General features: G+C 44.2%; 1 protein-coding gene across 2 annotated transcripts in view; it reads right to left on the reverse strand.

The window, feature by feature from the left end:
• Positions 1-18,079, reverse strand: part of htr2cl1 (5-hydroxytryptamine (serotonin) receptor 2C, G protein-coupled-like 1) — a 102,235-nt gene that overhangs the window by 11,632 nt on the left and 72,524 nt on the right. For both annotated transcript variants that reach the window (XM_046380591.1, XM_046380590.1), the window contains exons 4-5: positions 13,903-14,981; positions 5,414-5,614 (exon numbers count right to left, since the gene is read on the reverse strand). In XM_046380591.1, the coding sequence (XP_046236547.1) occupies positions 5,414-5,614; positions 13,903-14,320 (619 nt within the window). In that variant the 5' untranslated portion in view covers positions 14,321-14,981. The remainder of the gene's footprint in view (positions 1-5,413; positions 5,615-13,902; positions 14,982-18,079) is intronic.

Below are 18,079 nucleotides of genomic sequence, written 5' to 3' on the forward strand. Positions count from 1 at the left end.
ACTCCAACATGTTGTGGAAAGCTGCAAAGCTGTCTGTGTGTTTAGAATGAGATGTCATTAAAGTCCCTGTTGGTGTGATGGTCAGGTGTCCCAATACTTTTGGCGGAAATCTTGTTGTGAAGATTATCTGATGGGTTTGATGACTGACGAGTTTCTTTGTTTCGCTGAATTTAAGTTTTCCTTATTTCACTGTTTCTTACAATCTTTTATTGTAAGTTAAATAGAGTAAAATTAAGTCATTTCAAGTACTGGATCAAAGCGGGGACTTATAATGCTCACAATGGAGTACTAAAAGTTACATAATGCCTTGTTATGTAAGCTGCAGTCGTACTACATGCACCTGCAAGACCTGATGGATTGAAACAACCTCTAAGTCAAGCAGAGTGTGTTATTACACAGCAGAGAACGGCTGCAAGGATCTTCTGTCAGATGTTTTGTTGTTAATCCTTCAGCATTGATCGCCGTAAGCCCTCTCAGACCTCAATCACGGCGGCGTGTAGCGGCGCACACACCATTGGAGGGGGTCAAGGAAATGCCAACAGGAAAACAGGGGATTTCTTGTAATTCAAAAGCGGCTGGTTGTGAAGGACAGCAGAGGAAGACGGAAAATTCTGTCAATCCGACACGTCAGGGCTGCTTCTAAGGTTTTTATCTTTCCTGGCAGAACAACACAAGACATAAAAGTCAAAATAGTATCTTTTAAAATGCATGACATAAAGTGAATAAACAATCACATCCATCTGCTGTTTTCCCAATTCAGACCAGTCAGGTGACTAGAGGAAAAACGCTTTATTGATTTCATTGCCTGACAACCATTTGGGTCATGAAGGGGAGGTGTGAATAAATTCATACAAAAGTGAAAAAACAAACAAACAAAACAACAACACAAGACTATTTTCAACACTGACTCTGCTGAAATGTGGTTTTGCTTGTTGTTCACTGTGGGCCTTACTGTCAGCTTTGGCTCCAGACTGATGATTAAAACTTCAGGGTCTGAAGTTGTGAGGAACTGAGACTCGGCTGCTGTGATCCTTTAAAGCAAAAATCATTCGAGAGTTTTTAAACCTGGCAAAATTGTGGCTGATGAAAAACAATTTTGCTCAAGTAATCTTCAACCTCGAGCTGAGAGGCACATTACTGAAAGTCCCGTTTTCATCCCGACCTTCTGCTTCAGAAAACAGCTCCTCTGACGAGCACCACGAACAGTAACGTGTGCTCGGCCGTCACTCTGCATTTCAAATTCGTCACAAAAGGGGAAACTGCTGGGTCTGAATTGGTACTTCAGCTTCTTTGACAGCAGCTGCATCAGTTTTACGCAGTTCGAAGCAGAAAAAACAACAGGGAGGCAATGGCACAACTAGACACTGAAAAGGTAAAAAGAGGCAGAAAATCTCTTCATGGTGTATTAACAGTGCGCCTTCTGTTGGGTGCTTCTTTGCTAATCCTTGACACACTGCAAATTTCCCTGTTGTGGGATTAATAAAGGATTATCGTATCTTTAGCGTTGATCGTTGTAAGCTTTCTCAGACCTCAATCACTGCGATATGTTGTGGTGGAGAGCCTCTCCAGGGGGTCAAGGAAATGTCAGCGGGAAAACAGGAATTTCTCGTGATTTAAAAGCAGCAGTGAATCAGTGCAGGCAGAGCAAGACGGGAGAGGAAAGTAAAACTCCACCTGGCATCTCAAAGTGACACTCATCTCCGCCTGTCAATGCTGCTTTCAAGAAGAAATCTCTCACTGCAAAACAATTTTAATGTTGGAGAAAATGCACTTGAACCTTTGTTAAGCTGGCGCATTCATTGTTCCGGAGTGGATGTTCTGAACCCAGACAGAAATGTAAAAAGCAGAGAGAAGAAAAACAACATATTTTCCATTATAATTGTGCCCCAGGAGGTACATCTGCAGTCACCAGGAGGGGGGGTGAAGGTTGTTGAGCAGTTCGGCTTATTAGAGTGACGCTGATTGCTTGGTGCTGTTTGTAAGATTTTTATCTTTCACATCCAAACGAGTTACTCTTTAATCCCAAAAGTAATGCCATGTTGTTCTTGCTTTACTGATTAAGTTTGTGTCTGCATCGATAACACTGGCGTGTACTCTATTCCTTTTGGGGCACCTGACCATCACACCAACAGGGACTTTAATGACATCTCATTCTAAATACAAAGACAGCTTTGCAGCTAGAACACCAAACTCATCCAATCATGTCTTTATGGAGCTTTGCTTTGTGCACTGGGGCACAGTCATGCTGGAATAGAAAAGGGCCTTCAACAAACTGTTGCCACAAAGTTGGAAGCATAGCATTGTCCAAAATGTCTTGGTGTGCTGAAGCATTAAGATTTCCCTTCACTGGAAGTCAGGGGCCGAGTCCAAACCCTGAGAAACAGCCCCATAAAGAGGGCTGTCCGGATACTTTTGTCTATATAGTGTATTTCCAATGTGATCTTAGGAGGAGATGGTTGCCAGAAATATTTGTCTGAAGCCGCAAGTTTATTCTGTGTTTTTAAATGACATCCTATCAGCTACAATCAACCTTTGGGTGAGTGATTTCACTTTAATTGCACATAGGAATTAAGATTAAACTGATATCCTAAATATAGGACGTGCTTATCTTCTGGAAGAACATTTGAACTGTGTTCATTATGTGCAGGAACAATCTCCTGTATCCCAAGGGCACTTTATGTAATGTAACAACTTAGCGTTGTATGTAATGTAGGGTCAGAGGATGCTATAGCGATATGCTCAGACAATCTGTGTGTGTGTGTGTGTGGATGTGCTCTGTACGGATGTGAGGTCATGGACGCCCTCTTGGCTATTAAAGGGCACGAGACAACATCAGCAGAAGCAGGAAGTCAGACAGGCAGACGGAGGGAGGAGGGCTGAAAAGAAAAGTTTTAAAAGTCGTCTGATCCATCAGCGCTTTTCTCAGAGGGAGGCAAAGGGAGGCATGACTCCCCACCAGAAAACACACACACACACACACTCACACACACGCTGATTACTTCAGGCTATCATACGGCTGAAAAGATTGCTGTAACAAGGGGAGCTGTGGAAGGAAAGGAAGACCAAGTGATCAAACAAATTAAAGTTAGGAAACTTTTTCTGTTGGCTGCTGTAAAGATCATGTGATATGATCAGAAGTGAGATTATGACTCCAGGTAAGACATCCCTATAGTGCTCAAGAACAAATCTGAACATCTACTATCCCACAACAACTACTAATATCTACTTGTGAAGGTCATGTGATCTGAGGTTATTTGAGATTATAATTATTTGCATGTCGCATTTGGTTATTTTAATCTTAAAACTAGATTCCTTTTTACCGTACAGACGGAAGCTTCGATAACAAAGAGGAAAACAAATTAAACTAAATTTAAATATCAAATGTCAGCTTACAGAGGTTTCAAACAGGTTGGTATGTGTAAAATTAGGTTAAGATCGCACACAGAGGCTGTATCTGTTCTACATCTGCTGTCCGTATGCGTGCAGTGATAACAGTTTCCATAAATTTTCAGATGATATAACTCACTCGTTTGCATATCTTTGCTTGTGATGAAGATGAATATGAAAAGTTATGAAAAGTTATGAAAAATGCCACGATCACCTCTGGAGATTAGAGAAGCGCGTGATGCAAATCAGCTCCGACCGTAACAATAAGCTGACAGACGCTCTGAGCGTCAACAAGCTGACAAAGTGTCCCAGGAAGTCAGCAGGTGTGCTGGTGGGACCTTTTCACAAAGTGCCAGGGGATCACGAAAAGCCATTAAACTCAATAAGAGTCATCAATCCGGCAACTGTGTGTGCATGTGTGTTGGCCGACAGGGGATGGCCACAGTGACAGTAACACTGTACAAATAAAACAAAATACGAGCTCAGAAATGACCACAAAGCTGACACATCTTGCACGTCTGTAGTTTCCATTGGATCATAATGTTGCAACTTTCCCCAAAAATATGAAAGGGCAGGTTCACCAGACTTACATGAAATGCAGGGGCGTCTTGGGTGGCCCATGTGAGGCACTGACACTGACAGGACATACGCACACACACGTGTTGAAACAGCATTAATGTGTCATTCCTAACATCTAACTGAATTAGCCCACTGACAATGCAGCATCTTACTGTTTCTTACATTATTGTGTTTACATTTTTTTTTATATCACATTAGATTTATTCAGCTAACTCTGTCATCCATCCAAAGTTAATCTCAGTGAGTGCATTTAAAAGATAAATGGTCCCACTAATCACCGAACACAACAGAGTGGGACCACACAACTGTAATATAAAATATTATATAATGTATTTTATTCTTGAGGACATCGTACTTATGTAAAATAGGCTACAGAGAGAAAAATATTCACTCATTCATTCACATTAAAAAAAAATCCATTTGAACTAAGGTCCCGTCTCTCACTGGGCAGAAAGCCAATCAGACTTTACAATGAAGGGGTGGCACCAGGGATGGCCAATGGGAATTCACGGGCGGCCAATCGCCATCTGCACATGCCCGCGATGAAGTGACTGCACGAGAGACGCTAACTCGAGCCGCACTCCCACACACACATGCCTCCCTCTTCACAACCATCGACCAAACACACCCTTCAAATTTAAGCTGTGAAAGCTAAGCCTGTTCGTTCAGCCCCACCACCACATCCTGCTTCCACCTGCAGGCTCTGGCTGGAGGACTGAAGATATTTGATCATCACTCCCCAGCATCTCTCTGTAAACACATCAGCAGGGAGCGATGAGTTCGGAGCCCGGATGCCAAACTCTTGTGCTCCGCAGCTGCGATAAACATTTCAAACTTGAGTTGTTTGACTTAAGTGCAGTTTAAAATTTACAGCAACAGCAATGTGTCTTTGCAAAGCAATCGCTCAGACCCCACTGTGAACAGCTTGAATTAAATATTTAGCAGGACTCTTTTCCATTTTCTGAATTACTGAGCCTATTGAGATATACCGCAGTTTTTCTGAACATTTTCTGATAATTAAACATAAAATAACATCAGCAGCTCTACAACTGTTAACTCTTTGGATTATCCAGAATAACATGCACAGTTTTTTGACAGCTTGTGCTTTCAGACAGTCAATGCGTGAACTGTATGAACCACAGAGTAAATTCCAGCAGACAAAAGGATGTTTTAAAACCTGTGAAAAGAAACATAAAACTATCAGCGTGGCGTCACACCAAACCAGGCGAAAAACAAAAGATGTCCTTTTGTGACTCGGGTGAAGGAACCCTTCAGGTGTCCGTCATGTCTCGTGCATCAGCTGAGCTCAGCTTGTCTTTACGGATTGCTGCAAATCACATGCACGACGTTTAGTCAAAATATTCTTAAAACCCGCCTGCGTCGCCGTGTGTAGACGCACAATCGCAACAAGGCAAACCTTTCACACGCCAAACTGTAAAATATCTACCTATTGATATGGTCCAGACAGCGGCGATCTTCATCATGGCTTTGGTTCTGGAGTTGAAGCGGCTGTGCTCTATGGGGTTGCGGATGGCGACGTATCGGTCCAGGGAGATGGCGCACAGGTGCATGATGGAGGCGGTGGAGAACAACACGTCCAGGTAGATCCAGATTGGGCAGAGGGCGCTGGGGAGAGGCCAGGCATAGTCTGCAACAGGGAGAGATGGGAGAGGGGAGGAAGGGCGAGAAAGAAAGTCAAAAGGACGGATGCTGGAACCAAAAGGTGAAAGAAACTGAGGTTAAGATCAGGTATTACGAACCAGAATGCCTGAAAAATGTTATCAGGTAAAGGCTACTGAGGGGATGTTTACTGTCCTTCACTTCTGTGGAGTTTACTATCAGCATATGATTTTGCCTTCAGTTTCCTCCCCTCCCGCTGCTGTTGAGACACAGCTGTGTTTGAAAGCAGTGGCGTTCAGTCTGTTCTGAGGGCCTGGCTGAGCGAATGTCGTCAGGCTCAGCCGAGCTTGAAGGCTTCCGATGCAGCACGCAGAGGTCGACCAAACCTTAATTAATCAGAGCGGACGAAAGCGCAGGCCACAGCGCGCTTCACGTGAACTCGCTTTTCCCTTGAGGAATCAGGTTAAGGGAACAGTCTGATCGCAGCATTTACTCAAAGATCGACAAAGATTGCCCTGATTATCACGATTAAGGTAATTGTATGTGTGGACAATTCTATAGTAGGAGAGTGGAGGTTAAGATTAGATAACTCGTCTAAATTCTGAACACACAGATTTGAGACACACAGATCTGCAGCTCTGACAGCTTCCACTCTTCTGTGAAGGCTTTCCACAACATGTTGGAGTGTTTCTGTGGGAATTTGTGCCCATTCATGCAGCAGAGCATTTGTGAGGTCACACACTGATGTTATGCTGTCCATCACATGTAAGTAAAATGGTTGTTCAGCTCGCCACAGGAAACAGGCCAACATCAGATACGTTAACAATGAGCAGTCATGTTTTTTTCCAGTGATGCTCTGTTGATCCCAGAGGCTGAAATCCCACTTTCTATCTTTCTTTCTTTCTTTCTTTTTTCTTCCCCTCCACAGGGAGGTCAAAGGTCACAGCCGGTGACAGCGGGACACCCTGTCAGTATCAGTATCATGGCTCACTGCTCTGCAGGGGGGTACAGTTTGGGTCACGTAGAATAAAATTAGTGTCTTCTGTATCAGCAGTGGGCCGGTGCGATGCCGCCATAGCAGTATAAGGAAGCAACAGGAATATAGCGGGCAGCAATTTGACAGAATTACATCAGTTAGCTTGATGGACTAAAATGATTATGCTGGCTCCGTTTTACCCACCATCAGGAAAATAGAAGGAAGAAAGAAGTCAAAACTGAAGTAAAACTGAACTGCTGATTGCACTCCTGTCCACCTCGGCTCTGTTTCATTTCCAGCTGCATCAGCTTTCCAGAGAGGATACAGTGTACACTGCAAAGTCTGTGTGTCTTTCTCTGCCTGCAGCTATATGAACAGTCCTCACATGAGAGAGGACGAGTCCTGCAGCCAAACACACACACACACACACACACACACACACACTCCTTAATTCCATCTCTGATTCGCAGGACGAGCAGCACATTTGCGATGCATGTGAAGTGAATCACACACTTGTTTGTGTGTGCGCTGAGTGGGAGGCGGCTTGCATAACTTTTCAGAGGTCAAACACTTATTGGGGGCACTGCATGACACACACACACACACACACACATGCACACACACACACACACACGCACACAAGGTGTTACTCAGCTGGCTCGCGGGTGCGTTGCCGGCTGAGTGTAATGCACCGAGAGACCCGAGTCTGCTACAGCTGAACACAGTTTAGAAAATACTCTCAGTTTTGATTCCTCTGTAAGATGTTGAGTGTGTGTGTGGATGGAGGCAGATTGTGATTCAAACATTTCAGATATTAGTCGAGGAGGCATTCGAGGGCAGAATTTATTAGCTGGAGTGTATATTTCAGCCTGCTAATCAGCAGCCAACGCTCTCAAAATCATGGAAGAGCTGTTTAGGTTCACTGAATATCTGCTAATTTGCACATGTGTTCTTATGGAGGTAGGATGTCCCAGCGTTTACTTTATTTAACCATTCATGTGATGTGGTGAAGTGAATCTGTCACTGCCATAACAATAACAATACTTAGAAACGCCTGTTGCCTGTTTCCTCTTCAAGTGAGGAATCTGATTACTTCCTAAACTGCTGCAGATATAAGGATTTGCAACAACAACGGCAACAAAAAAACACACACACAAATGTTTTGCATAATGTAACAGGCACAGTGTCAAATCCCTTGCAGGAACCGTCTTACTGTCATGTAGAGGTTTATGGATTAAGGAGGATTATTAACCATCAGGGCTTTCAGGACCAAAAGCTAATATACTTTATTTTTCTTATTAAAGTTTTCTAATTGAAAAGGTCCGTTCTGTTTGAGAGCGAAGTGTTAGCGAGACATCCACTCACCTCTCAGTTTGTGACAAGCTGCTGTCCCTGTTTTCCATTCATTAAAGCAGACACATTTCGTATTCATCCTCTGTGAGGGAGGAGGAAGAAGAAGAAGAAGAAGAAGAAGGAGTCCGGCCTCAGAGTGTGTGGATGTTTTCGTACACGTGTGTGTATGTGTTTCCAATTTGGGCTCCGTGCAGAGAGAGACGGCCCTCAGCGCCTTTCTTTGATTGAGTTGGCCTTGAAGGTCGGATACTTTCAGGCTGCGTGTCCTTGTGTGTGTGTGTGATCTACTCTCGTCCTAATTGAGTCCATGAGATCTCATCGCCCTCCCCGACGTTTCTCATTTTCCCCGTCACTCCTCCTTCCTGCCCTCCGTCGTCCGATCTGATCTCCTTCCTTTGCCTGTTTGTGCGCTTACTTTACATCTGGTGGTAAAATGTGAGGCGAGATAATATTCAGCAGTGCCATTTTTTTATTCATGTCACACGCTTGCAAATGTGAGCAATTTCCTCACTCCATATATTACCAGTGTTTTATTATCACTTCTATGTTCTATGCCCCCCCATCCCCCCAAAAAACGTGCCAATTAAGGAAAGAAGCCAAACGAATTTGAATTACACTCATTTGAAATGTTCCGTCATCCCTCTCTCCGTTTACAGCTGGGACTGCACTTTAAACAAATGGAAGATGTCAGATTAGTAAAATGGATGTGCAAAGTTAAGACATTATCTCTGCGATAAAGCTAATTCCCCAGACACCACGTCATTACGGGGGGATCAAACTGCAATTCATGCTCCTTTGTCTTCTTGGTCTGCGTTGGAGCTGAGTTAGACTGTCACAGACTGAAACAATATGTTTGTTTGTGTCGTTGTTTGTGAGCCAATGTAAGGACTGGACAAAGATGATTTAATAAGGGTGATTAGAATCATTTTTCCTGCCCAAAGAACACATAAAAAGTCAGTGTGTGTGTGTGTGTGTGTGTGTGTGTGTGTGTCAATAAAAAAAAAGCTCAAAATTTCCCATCCACCTCATCTTTTATCATCGTCATCCTCACAATCATCGTCATCATCATCGCTGTATCGTGAGTGATTCATTGTCGAGTTCAGCCGTGTGAGAACATTCTGTGACTTTCCGGCGTGTGTGTGTGTGTGTGTGTGTGTCTCGTCTATCACTCGGCCAGCCGTGGGGATCAATGCAGTCAAGTACCAGTCTGATGGATAAACTGTCTGTCTGCCCATGTGTGCGTCTGTTTGTGAAACAGAGGAAGAAACAGACACACTCGTCAGTAGTTTTTCGTTTTTTTTCTTAGTGTGTGTTTGTGCGAAGTGTTGCGAAGCTAACAGGCAGACAGGCGCGAGCGAGTGTGTCCGTTGACCGTACGCGGCCCACTGAGCAGCAATCAGCCATCCCCATCCTAATTAGTGTTCCCGGAGGACGGCAGCTACATGCTGCAGGATGGGACAGCAAAGTGCCACAGGGCGCAAGAGGGAGCGCACACTTAATATGCGTTAATGTAAATCCAGAAGGGCATCGATTCATCTGCTGTTCACTGTATTGTTTCTTTTGTTCCCATTAAAGTTAGAGTCACACTTCTACAAACTTACAAGAAGTGGATTTTTAAAAAACAAACCGTTCGAGGCCTGACTTTTAATCCCCTGCAGTCTTTCGTTAGACCTTCTCTTCCTCCTGAATGCCAGCGCCGTTCAAAGCCCACACCTCAGGTTTGCATCTGCGAGTGTTAGCTTCACCGATTCTGCGTACCAAAGCCTGTTTTACAGGTCTTTGGCAGCGCTGCTGCTGCATAGGTTAAACAAACAAATAAATAAATAATAAATAATTTGTGTCTCAAATTCCCTCATGTGATGCCGCCTGAGGCAGCATCGACCCTGGCTGACGACTTCCAGAATGACCAAAGTCTCGCAGGACTGCTCCAAGCTACCGTCTCGAGGCTCCCAGGGTTTTCCACAAGAATCTCTCTATTGGCAGTCGGGTTGCATTGTGGGTAATGGAGGCGGAAAGAAGAAGAAGGACGTGCAACAAAAAAGATGATGATCTCTTCTGCCAAATGAAATTCGATCATGTTGTCGTACTGACTGTCACAGCAGTGCAAATCAGTCGCATACGACACTGCATTGAGAATAAAATTAAGATTAAGATTATTTATCATCATTGTACAGGACATGCAACGAAATTCAGGTGCACTCAAGAATCGAGTTTAAAAAAAGTGCTATAATATGAATGAATAAATAAATAAATCATTTCATTCAGACACAACGCACATTCATTTTTCCACGCACTGTTGCCAACGTTTGCAGTTAAAAGTGAGATTAAAAACTAAACAGTTAAATATTGCACATAGATATTATTGATAAACTCAAACTTATCGCACACCAGCAGGGGGCGTACTTTCAGTTTGACATGTGTTTAACAAGGTGATGGTGACCTTACAGGACGAGCAGTGAGCACTGACCTCCATCCCCTTGTGTGCTGCAGCAGCCTTTACCCCCAGTGGAAATACGTATCTGTAAAGGCTTCTTATGAGCTCACATAATGGCGTTAATGCAAATCATAACTTCATCCCTCACTCTTTATGGTTAACGAAAGCACCCTGATGTTAATAAGACACAGAGAAAACGATAATGTTACAGTGCCGACTCTCAGCTGTACTCATAAGGCATTACAAGACCTCCTCAGCACATTAAGCTCTCCTTGAGCTTTTTGTCTTATCCCTGTGCCTATTTTTAAAACCATTTTATGTCCTTTGTTTCAACTCCTCGGGTTAATCAAGCAGGCGGCTGAGTTCTTGACATCTTGCTGATCCACGCTTGAACCTTTTGACCCCCTAATCCTTCAACTTCAAACTTTATTTTGTCAGTATATTTTTTACATAAACCGAAATTCCTTCCTCTGCATTTAACACATCACTGATTGAAACACACATGCAACATGCAGTGAAACACACAGCAGCAGTGGGCTGCCATGTCTGGGGCCCGGGGAGCAATTGGGAGGGTAAGTGCCTTGCTCAAGGGCACATCAGGCGACTAATGGTTGCGGGGGTTCAATCAATCACTCCACCACACCCAAATTTTTCCTGCCAGTCCAGGAACCGACGACCCTCCGGTCACAAGCCGTTTCTCAAACCTCTAGGCCACAGCTGCCCACATCTGGTGTTATCCCTCCGTTCTCGGTGAGAAACTGTCAATAAATACTGATGGACCAGCAGCTGAAAGAACAAGTTGTGCTCAGGCTAGCAGCGGTTTAACATGATGGAGCTTTTTTAGTACCATACATCAGCGTTGACGTGCTTCCGAACTCCCCAGAAACTCCAACTGAAGACGTTTTTGTCCTGTCAAGCTGTCAAGATACCATCTATGTTGACTTTTCCCAGTCTGCTCTCACACTGCTAATGTGGCACACACACACTTTCCTCTCAGGCACATCTATTTGGCTCATGTGTCACCACTGTTTGCACCCAAACCCAATTAATCAAAATGTTTTCTCGGGAGACACAAAATGACCACATGTGACACTGGCTGACAAACTGCGGACATCAACGTTTCTCTCTGTCAGACAGTGTGAATTAAATCTCAAGTTTTTCAGCGCCAGCCGAGCCTAAATGTCTGTTTTCCAGATTTCTTGGCCTGTTGTGAAAATATGCCACAGCAACATGTTCAAATTTGGCCGTCTAGAGCGACATGTGCTGTGTGATCCAGAAGAATTTAAACAAATGTTGTGTGGTGGTTATTTTGTTATAAATTATGTTCAAACGTCACCAGATCATTTTAGCGCATCTCACCGCTTCGCTCGTGGCTCTGATCGTGTGGCTCAGCTCCGTGATGAAGGTTATCAAGACCAGCGATGTCAGTTCTGGTGGAGCAAAAGCGAAGTTGGCTGCGAAGCCAATTGCGAAACAATTAATTTCAACACGACATGACGTGACATGTTGCCACGCGTCCTGCAGGTTTCGTGAAATGAGGCCGGATCTTGTTTCAAACGACCAGACTGGACTCACACCCTCCTCATACCCCCTCCCCGATCGGACCCATATTCTCCCTGAGCCTACTGCTCTGGTCTCTCAACATTACGATAAATGAATCAGAATGCCTTTGAAAACAGGACTCCAAATGGCTGCTGGTGTGATATCAGCTCAAACCCCCACCCGAGGCTACGATAACGTCAAAGCGCTCTGAGCTCTGACAAATGTGAGCGCTGACGAGGATTACTGTCACTGAAAAGTGCTCAGGCCGGCTCTCACTCCCACTATCAGCTGCGATCAGTTTGCTGATGGTGACATTTTCAGGCGCACAGCGAGAACTGAACCTCTCCTTTTCTGAGATGGGGAATCGGGTTTGAGATTTGTATTTGACTTGAAACTCGCTAAGAATCTTTATGTTTTCCGGCGCATTAACATGAAGGAAATGTCTGACGAGCACGAGCTGAATGTCACCACCTCCCTTGTTATCATCACACATATAGATGATGCTGCAATAACAATGACACGGCAAGACCACCTGCAGTTGCTGAGACATTTGTCACTGGCTCTAATAACTTCACACAAGGCCCAAACAGGAATTGCTGAGTGCAGCGTCTGCGGTGTCACAATAAATGATGCTCAGAGTTAACCCACTGGTTTGTCACCTTCGTCTGCGCTTTCTCACTGCAACTGGTTTCCTTTGTTCCAAGCCTTCATACCCTCATGGAGAATGTACAAAACCACTAATCAGCGCTGCTACCGTATGCTAATAGACAAAGGAGTGATGATGATACAGTGCGTGATTTAAGTCACTTGGACCGCAGCAGAATACAGAACCATAAGAGACTCGAGACTTGACTTGGACTCCTTTGTGGCGTTAATGTAAGCTGCAAAATGTTTCTTTCTTTAATGTAGAAATTCACCACGCAGGCTGCCATATAACCACCCGACATCCCATTAAGTTAATGTGGGCGTTGATGCAGAATCCTGGCAGGGATATTGTAAGCAAGAACACCAGTTGATAGCTGACATGATATTGCAATTATCAAGTTGGCTTCCTCCAGCTCTTCAATCACTTGCAATATTACAGTGTGCAATGTCTCAGAGAAGCAATAATTATTTCTAATAATTGCAGTGAAAAAAATGTTTTGAAATAATGACAGGGCCCGTGTCACAGTGTGCTGGCAACAACTGGTGAGTGGGTGGGTGGCTGCCCGAGATCAGGGGCAGAAATCTGCAGCGAAGATGGTTGAAATATTGAGATTTACAGTCATGGATCTGTCTTTCCGTGATTAAAGTTAAAAACCTTGAAAGAACAAAACCAAAACAGCACCTACAGCGTGTGGGAGCATCTGATATCAGCCGATCAGATGCTCCTGAATGACACCTAAAATGTGTCCCCAGAGCAAATTCAGAATACAAATTGATCTAATGTTTCCACACTGGCTGTAGCTATTTTTGCACCCCAGCTTTGCTCTTCCAGTTAGAAATCACACATTTAATTACACACTGAAATGGTCAGTCAATCTGCAAAACCAAAAACACATTTTAGTACAAATAAGTTAAATAATAAGTCAAAAATTGAAATTTTTACTCACGCTTGCAGCACGGCTCTGGTGATTGGCAGCAGACTGAAATTGCCGTGAAATTTTCTACAGATATTCATGGTCTCCAGAGGATGAATGCAAGTGATTTATGTGCTCCCCTGACTTTTCATCTAGCACCTCCAAATTTTTGCTTAAACAGTTATATAGTTTAAAATCCATTACATTGACTGACACAAAGTTTGGTACAGACAATCCCAACTTTTCCTCTGGTGTTTTTTTTGATTGACTGCCATGGCAGTGACCTTCTTGCCTCCTTTAAAGATTAAATTGTAATACTTTGGGTTCATCTGATGATTTATGACAAAATACCTGCAAAGCTAATGCTTAGCTTTAATCAGCAATTTGCTGCTTGCTGCATGTGTGTAAGTCTTGCACATCAGTGATGTGCTTTGTGGGTGATCAAAACTCACCATAGAGGATGTTGATGAGGGAGATCGGCATGACCAGGATGCCTACGAGCATGTCAGCCACGGCCAGTGACCTCAGGAAGAAGTTGGTGGCATTTTGGAGCTTCTTCTCCAGTGACACTGCCAGGATCACCAGGATGTTGCCACCGATCGTCAGTGCAATGATGACGAGTATGAGCAGCGCCGGCCAGTTTTTCTCTTTCATCACCGCCCCCCTGGTGACGGACTCCAGGGTGAAATTGTCCGGACCTGCACTCATGGCTGCCGCACCTCCACTGCTGCCTCCAAGCCCTATGCCCCATGGCAGCGTTTGGTTGAGGTCCAGGGGGTTGTTGCTTGGCCAAGCCATCCTCCCTCCGACCTCAAGGGAAGACGTAGTGGTGCTGAACCCGCCAAGAAGAGACCTCGCTGGGCCGCCCATCCCAGAGAGAGACCCTTACCCTTCCAGAGGCTGACAGAGGGAGTTTTAATTCACCTTCCTCACCAGCAGAAGGAAGAAGAAGGTGGAGAGAGAGACGCACTCAGCATGAGAGGGACTTATCCGAAGAGTTTTGATGTGTATCTTCTCAAATGGACTCTTTCTACCAACAGATCATCATTAATAAGGACAAACTGATGAAAACAGGGTCTGAGGGAAGTGGAAAAACAGGGACTATGAAACCTTGGGGATGGGAGGTGGCAGGGAAGCTGGGATTGGGAGGAAATAGCTGCAAGCGCTCTTGATTATATTCCAGTAAAGTCTTGCTAGCTGCAAACCCCCCGAAACTGTTCCCTGTAGTTTGAATCTGTAGCCATTTCTTGCCAGTAAGCTACTGGCGACGAGTTCTCGAGGTGTACGCTGAGCCAAAACGTCCCCTGTCGCTTCGTGGTATTCAGTCACATCCACCTCTTGATGGATCAGGGAGTTTGAGAGTTTCTAATTTAGAGTGGGAAATTATGTTACTTAAATCCATGGCTGCCGCCTGCTCCTGCTGCCAGATCTTTTCTAGCTGGTTTGCCGTTGAGCATCAATCAGTTGGACGTATCAAAGTTGCTGCTAGAGGCTTATCTCCTTTCAGGTCAGAGTTGATGATCAGGCTGATCTGTGGAAGGAGCGAATGGGGAAAAAAGAAAGATCAGATTATTTCTTCTCAACATCCTGTTTGCACAATTTGTATTCATCTTGTCATTCATCATCAGTTTAAAGACTGAAACCTCCCTCTCTTACTTCTTCCTTGCATTCTTACATCCTAACAACATCACTGCAGGTACTGATCTTCCCAGCCTTCCGTTAACCCTCACTCATCCCCTTTAAATCATTTCATCCTTTCGTCATCACTCCTTTGGATCCCTGTTAAACTTTCCATTGCTTTTTTGCCTACCTACTCAGTAATCAAAAATCTTCCCTTTGACCTTTTCTGCATTTCCTCATCCCTCAGCCAACCGCCCATGCAGCCACTCGATTCTTCTTCTTCTTCTTCTTCTTCTTTCCTGCTTTGTTGCTAATTTATGGCATTGTCTGCACGCCTTATAAAAATGTGGGAGAGAGAACGGCTACTGGTGTCAAATGCTACAGTCATTTAAAATAAACTAAAGGATAAAATGAAACCGACACTTTGATGTTTACACTCTCACACCGATGTGTGTGTGTGTGTGCAAACGTACTGCCTGTCCTCTCTATTTACCCTCATCACTCAGACAGCTTAGTGATTTAGCACCTCGTGAATATCTTCAAGGATATGTGGAAGAGTCAGTGCGTAGCGTGTGTGTGTGTGTGTGTGTGTGTGAGAGAGAGAGAGAGAGAGGGAGAGAGGGGGAGTGTGTGCAGGTATATCTCTGCATGTAGGAGACAGTAAATCAGAGTGTGAAAGACAGCGAAAACCAGTCAGACTTTTTTCCCAGAATGTGTGGGCCCATGTTTAAGAATGAAACTTGAATGGGTGTGTGTGTGCTTTCTTGCGTGTTTTCTTCATTGTGTGTGAGGAGGTACTCTGAATGTGTGTGTGTTTGCATATTTTTCTCCTTGCTACAAGCACAATAATAAAATCCCTGCTTAGCATTTATTTTGCAGCCCGTGTGGGCTTAACATTTCTGTGTGAATATATTGCATCTCAGTGTGAGTGTATGCACTTGCTTTTGTTTGTTTAAATGAGCGTGTGTGCATAAATTAACTGTCTAGGTGTGACTGTGTGCAAACACAATACTTAAGTCAGATTATTCATTGGTGTGTGGGCAGATGCAGTGTGTTATCTGCAGCGAATCCTCATACGTGATTGACAAAACGATAATAAAATACGTCATGTGCAGCCTCTTCCAGAACAACTGGTGGAAATAATTCTCACATCTTTTATTCAACTAAGAATAGAATATGTTTGTTAAGCCCTGCAGTTAAAATCTCATTTAAGTTAAAGTACATCAGTGTTACCATCAGAATATACTACATATACTTGAATATATTTGAGTACAAAATTGGTCAGGTAAGAATAACCCATACACTATATAGACAAAAGTATTGGGACAACTGACCATCACACCAACAGGGACTTTAATGACGTCTCATTCTACACACACAGACAGCTTTGCAGCTCTAACAGCTTCCACTCTTCTGTGAAGGCTTTCCACAACATGTTGGAGTGTTTCTGTGGGAATTTGTGCCCATTCATGCAGTAGAGCATTTGTGAGGTCACACACTGATGTTGGACCAAAAGGCCTGGCTCACAATCTCCGTTCCAGTTCATCCCAAAGGTGTTGGATGGGGTTGAGGTCAGGGCTCTGTGTGGGCCAGTCAAGTTCTTCCACACCAAACTCATCCAACCATGTCTTTATGGAGCTTTGCTTTGTGCACTGGGGCACAGTCATGCTGGAATAGAAAAGGGCCTTCAACAAACTGTTGCCACAAAGTTGGAAGCATAGCATTGTCCAAAATGTCTTGGTGTGCTGAAGCATTAAGATTTCCCTTCACTGGAGGTCAGGGACCGAGCCCAAACCCTGAAAAACAGCTGCATACCACACCCGAATTCAATAACAAAGAAACATTGGTGTCCCAATACTTTTGTCTATCTGGACCATTCTGGACCCTCCGTCCAGAGACAAGAAGCTCACAGCGAGATGTGTCTGTATCTTCTGCTGGCTAACAGAGGCTGCAAACCACACTTTCTACCAGGAGTCTTTGATTATCTGTCCTAGCTTTGTCTACACTGGAATAAAAACAAAAGAAACAAAAGAAACAAGACTTTGTGGAACATAAAGTCAATAAAACTGTAGAGCAGTTCAGAACTAAAGCCTTTAATGAGACTGCTGCTGTATGCATGATTTTAAATAAAGGTAAACAACATTATAATGAAGTCTGTGTTGAAAATCAGTGAACCTGTGCTTTAAAAATAAGATGATGAAGACTGTGTGTGTGTGTGTTTATCACCGCTGCACTGCTCAGTGTGTAATAAACAGGCTGCTTCCTATCTCCCGCTCTCAGGGAGGGTATCAACATAGTTCACAAGAAACTAAACAGCACTGCAGGCGAGCCATTTAACTGGTCTGATAAAGCAGCAATACATCACAGAGGGTGGGGGAGGGGGGGAGAGGAAGAGGAGGAAGGTCAGATGAAGGAAAGGAGTGGGGAGACAGAGGCAAAGTAACTGCGAGCCACCCAAACCGCCACCAGCCCTCTGACGCCACAGGACAGACGGACTTGTTATCCGAACAACAACATGAAACGCACTTCATTAGATTTGAACCAAGCGTTACACAACAGCCCGCTGAGTGAGCGCACGCTTGCCTCAGCTAACCGCACATCATCTGTGGGTTATAATTGGTGTTGTGACTGTAAAGCATCCCCCGCCGCACTCGGTACGGAGAGAGTCGCACAAAGGATCCGAGTTTGGGAAAAGATGTCGCCGCCGTCGCACTTCACCGCGGGGACAAATTGCTGCTGCGCTTGTGTTTGTTGAAGCCATTTCTGCTGTGCTGAGAGGTAAACGAGTGAAGAGTGGCGGTGAAACAGGATGGGAGGATTTCCTCCTTATTAAACTGGCCCATAATGGCAAGCAGCAACCAGCTGCTTTGCACGTGTGGTTCAAAGCTGAACATTCACGAGTTCGGATCCACAAACACGAGCAGCTATAAATGTTGGTAAATTATGAAATACCGACTTCTGTGACAGCACTCGGTTGCATTTGCTTGCATGATATGCCTATATATTTAT

Source organism: Scatophagus argus, chromosome 23 (genome assembly GCF_020382885.2).
Source record: "Scatophagus argus isolate fScaArg1 chromosome 23, fScaArg1.pri, whole genome shotgun sequence".
Lineage (NCBI taxonomy): Eukaryota > Metazoa > Chordata > Actinopteri > Scatophagidae > Scatophagus > Scatophagus argus.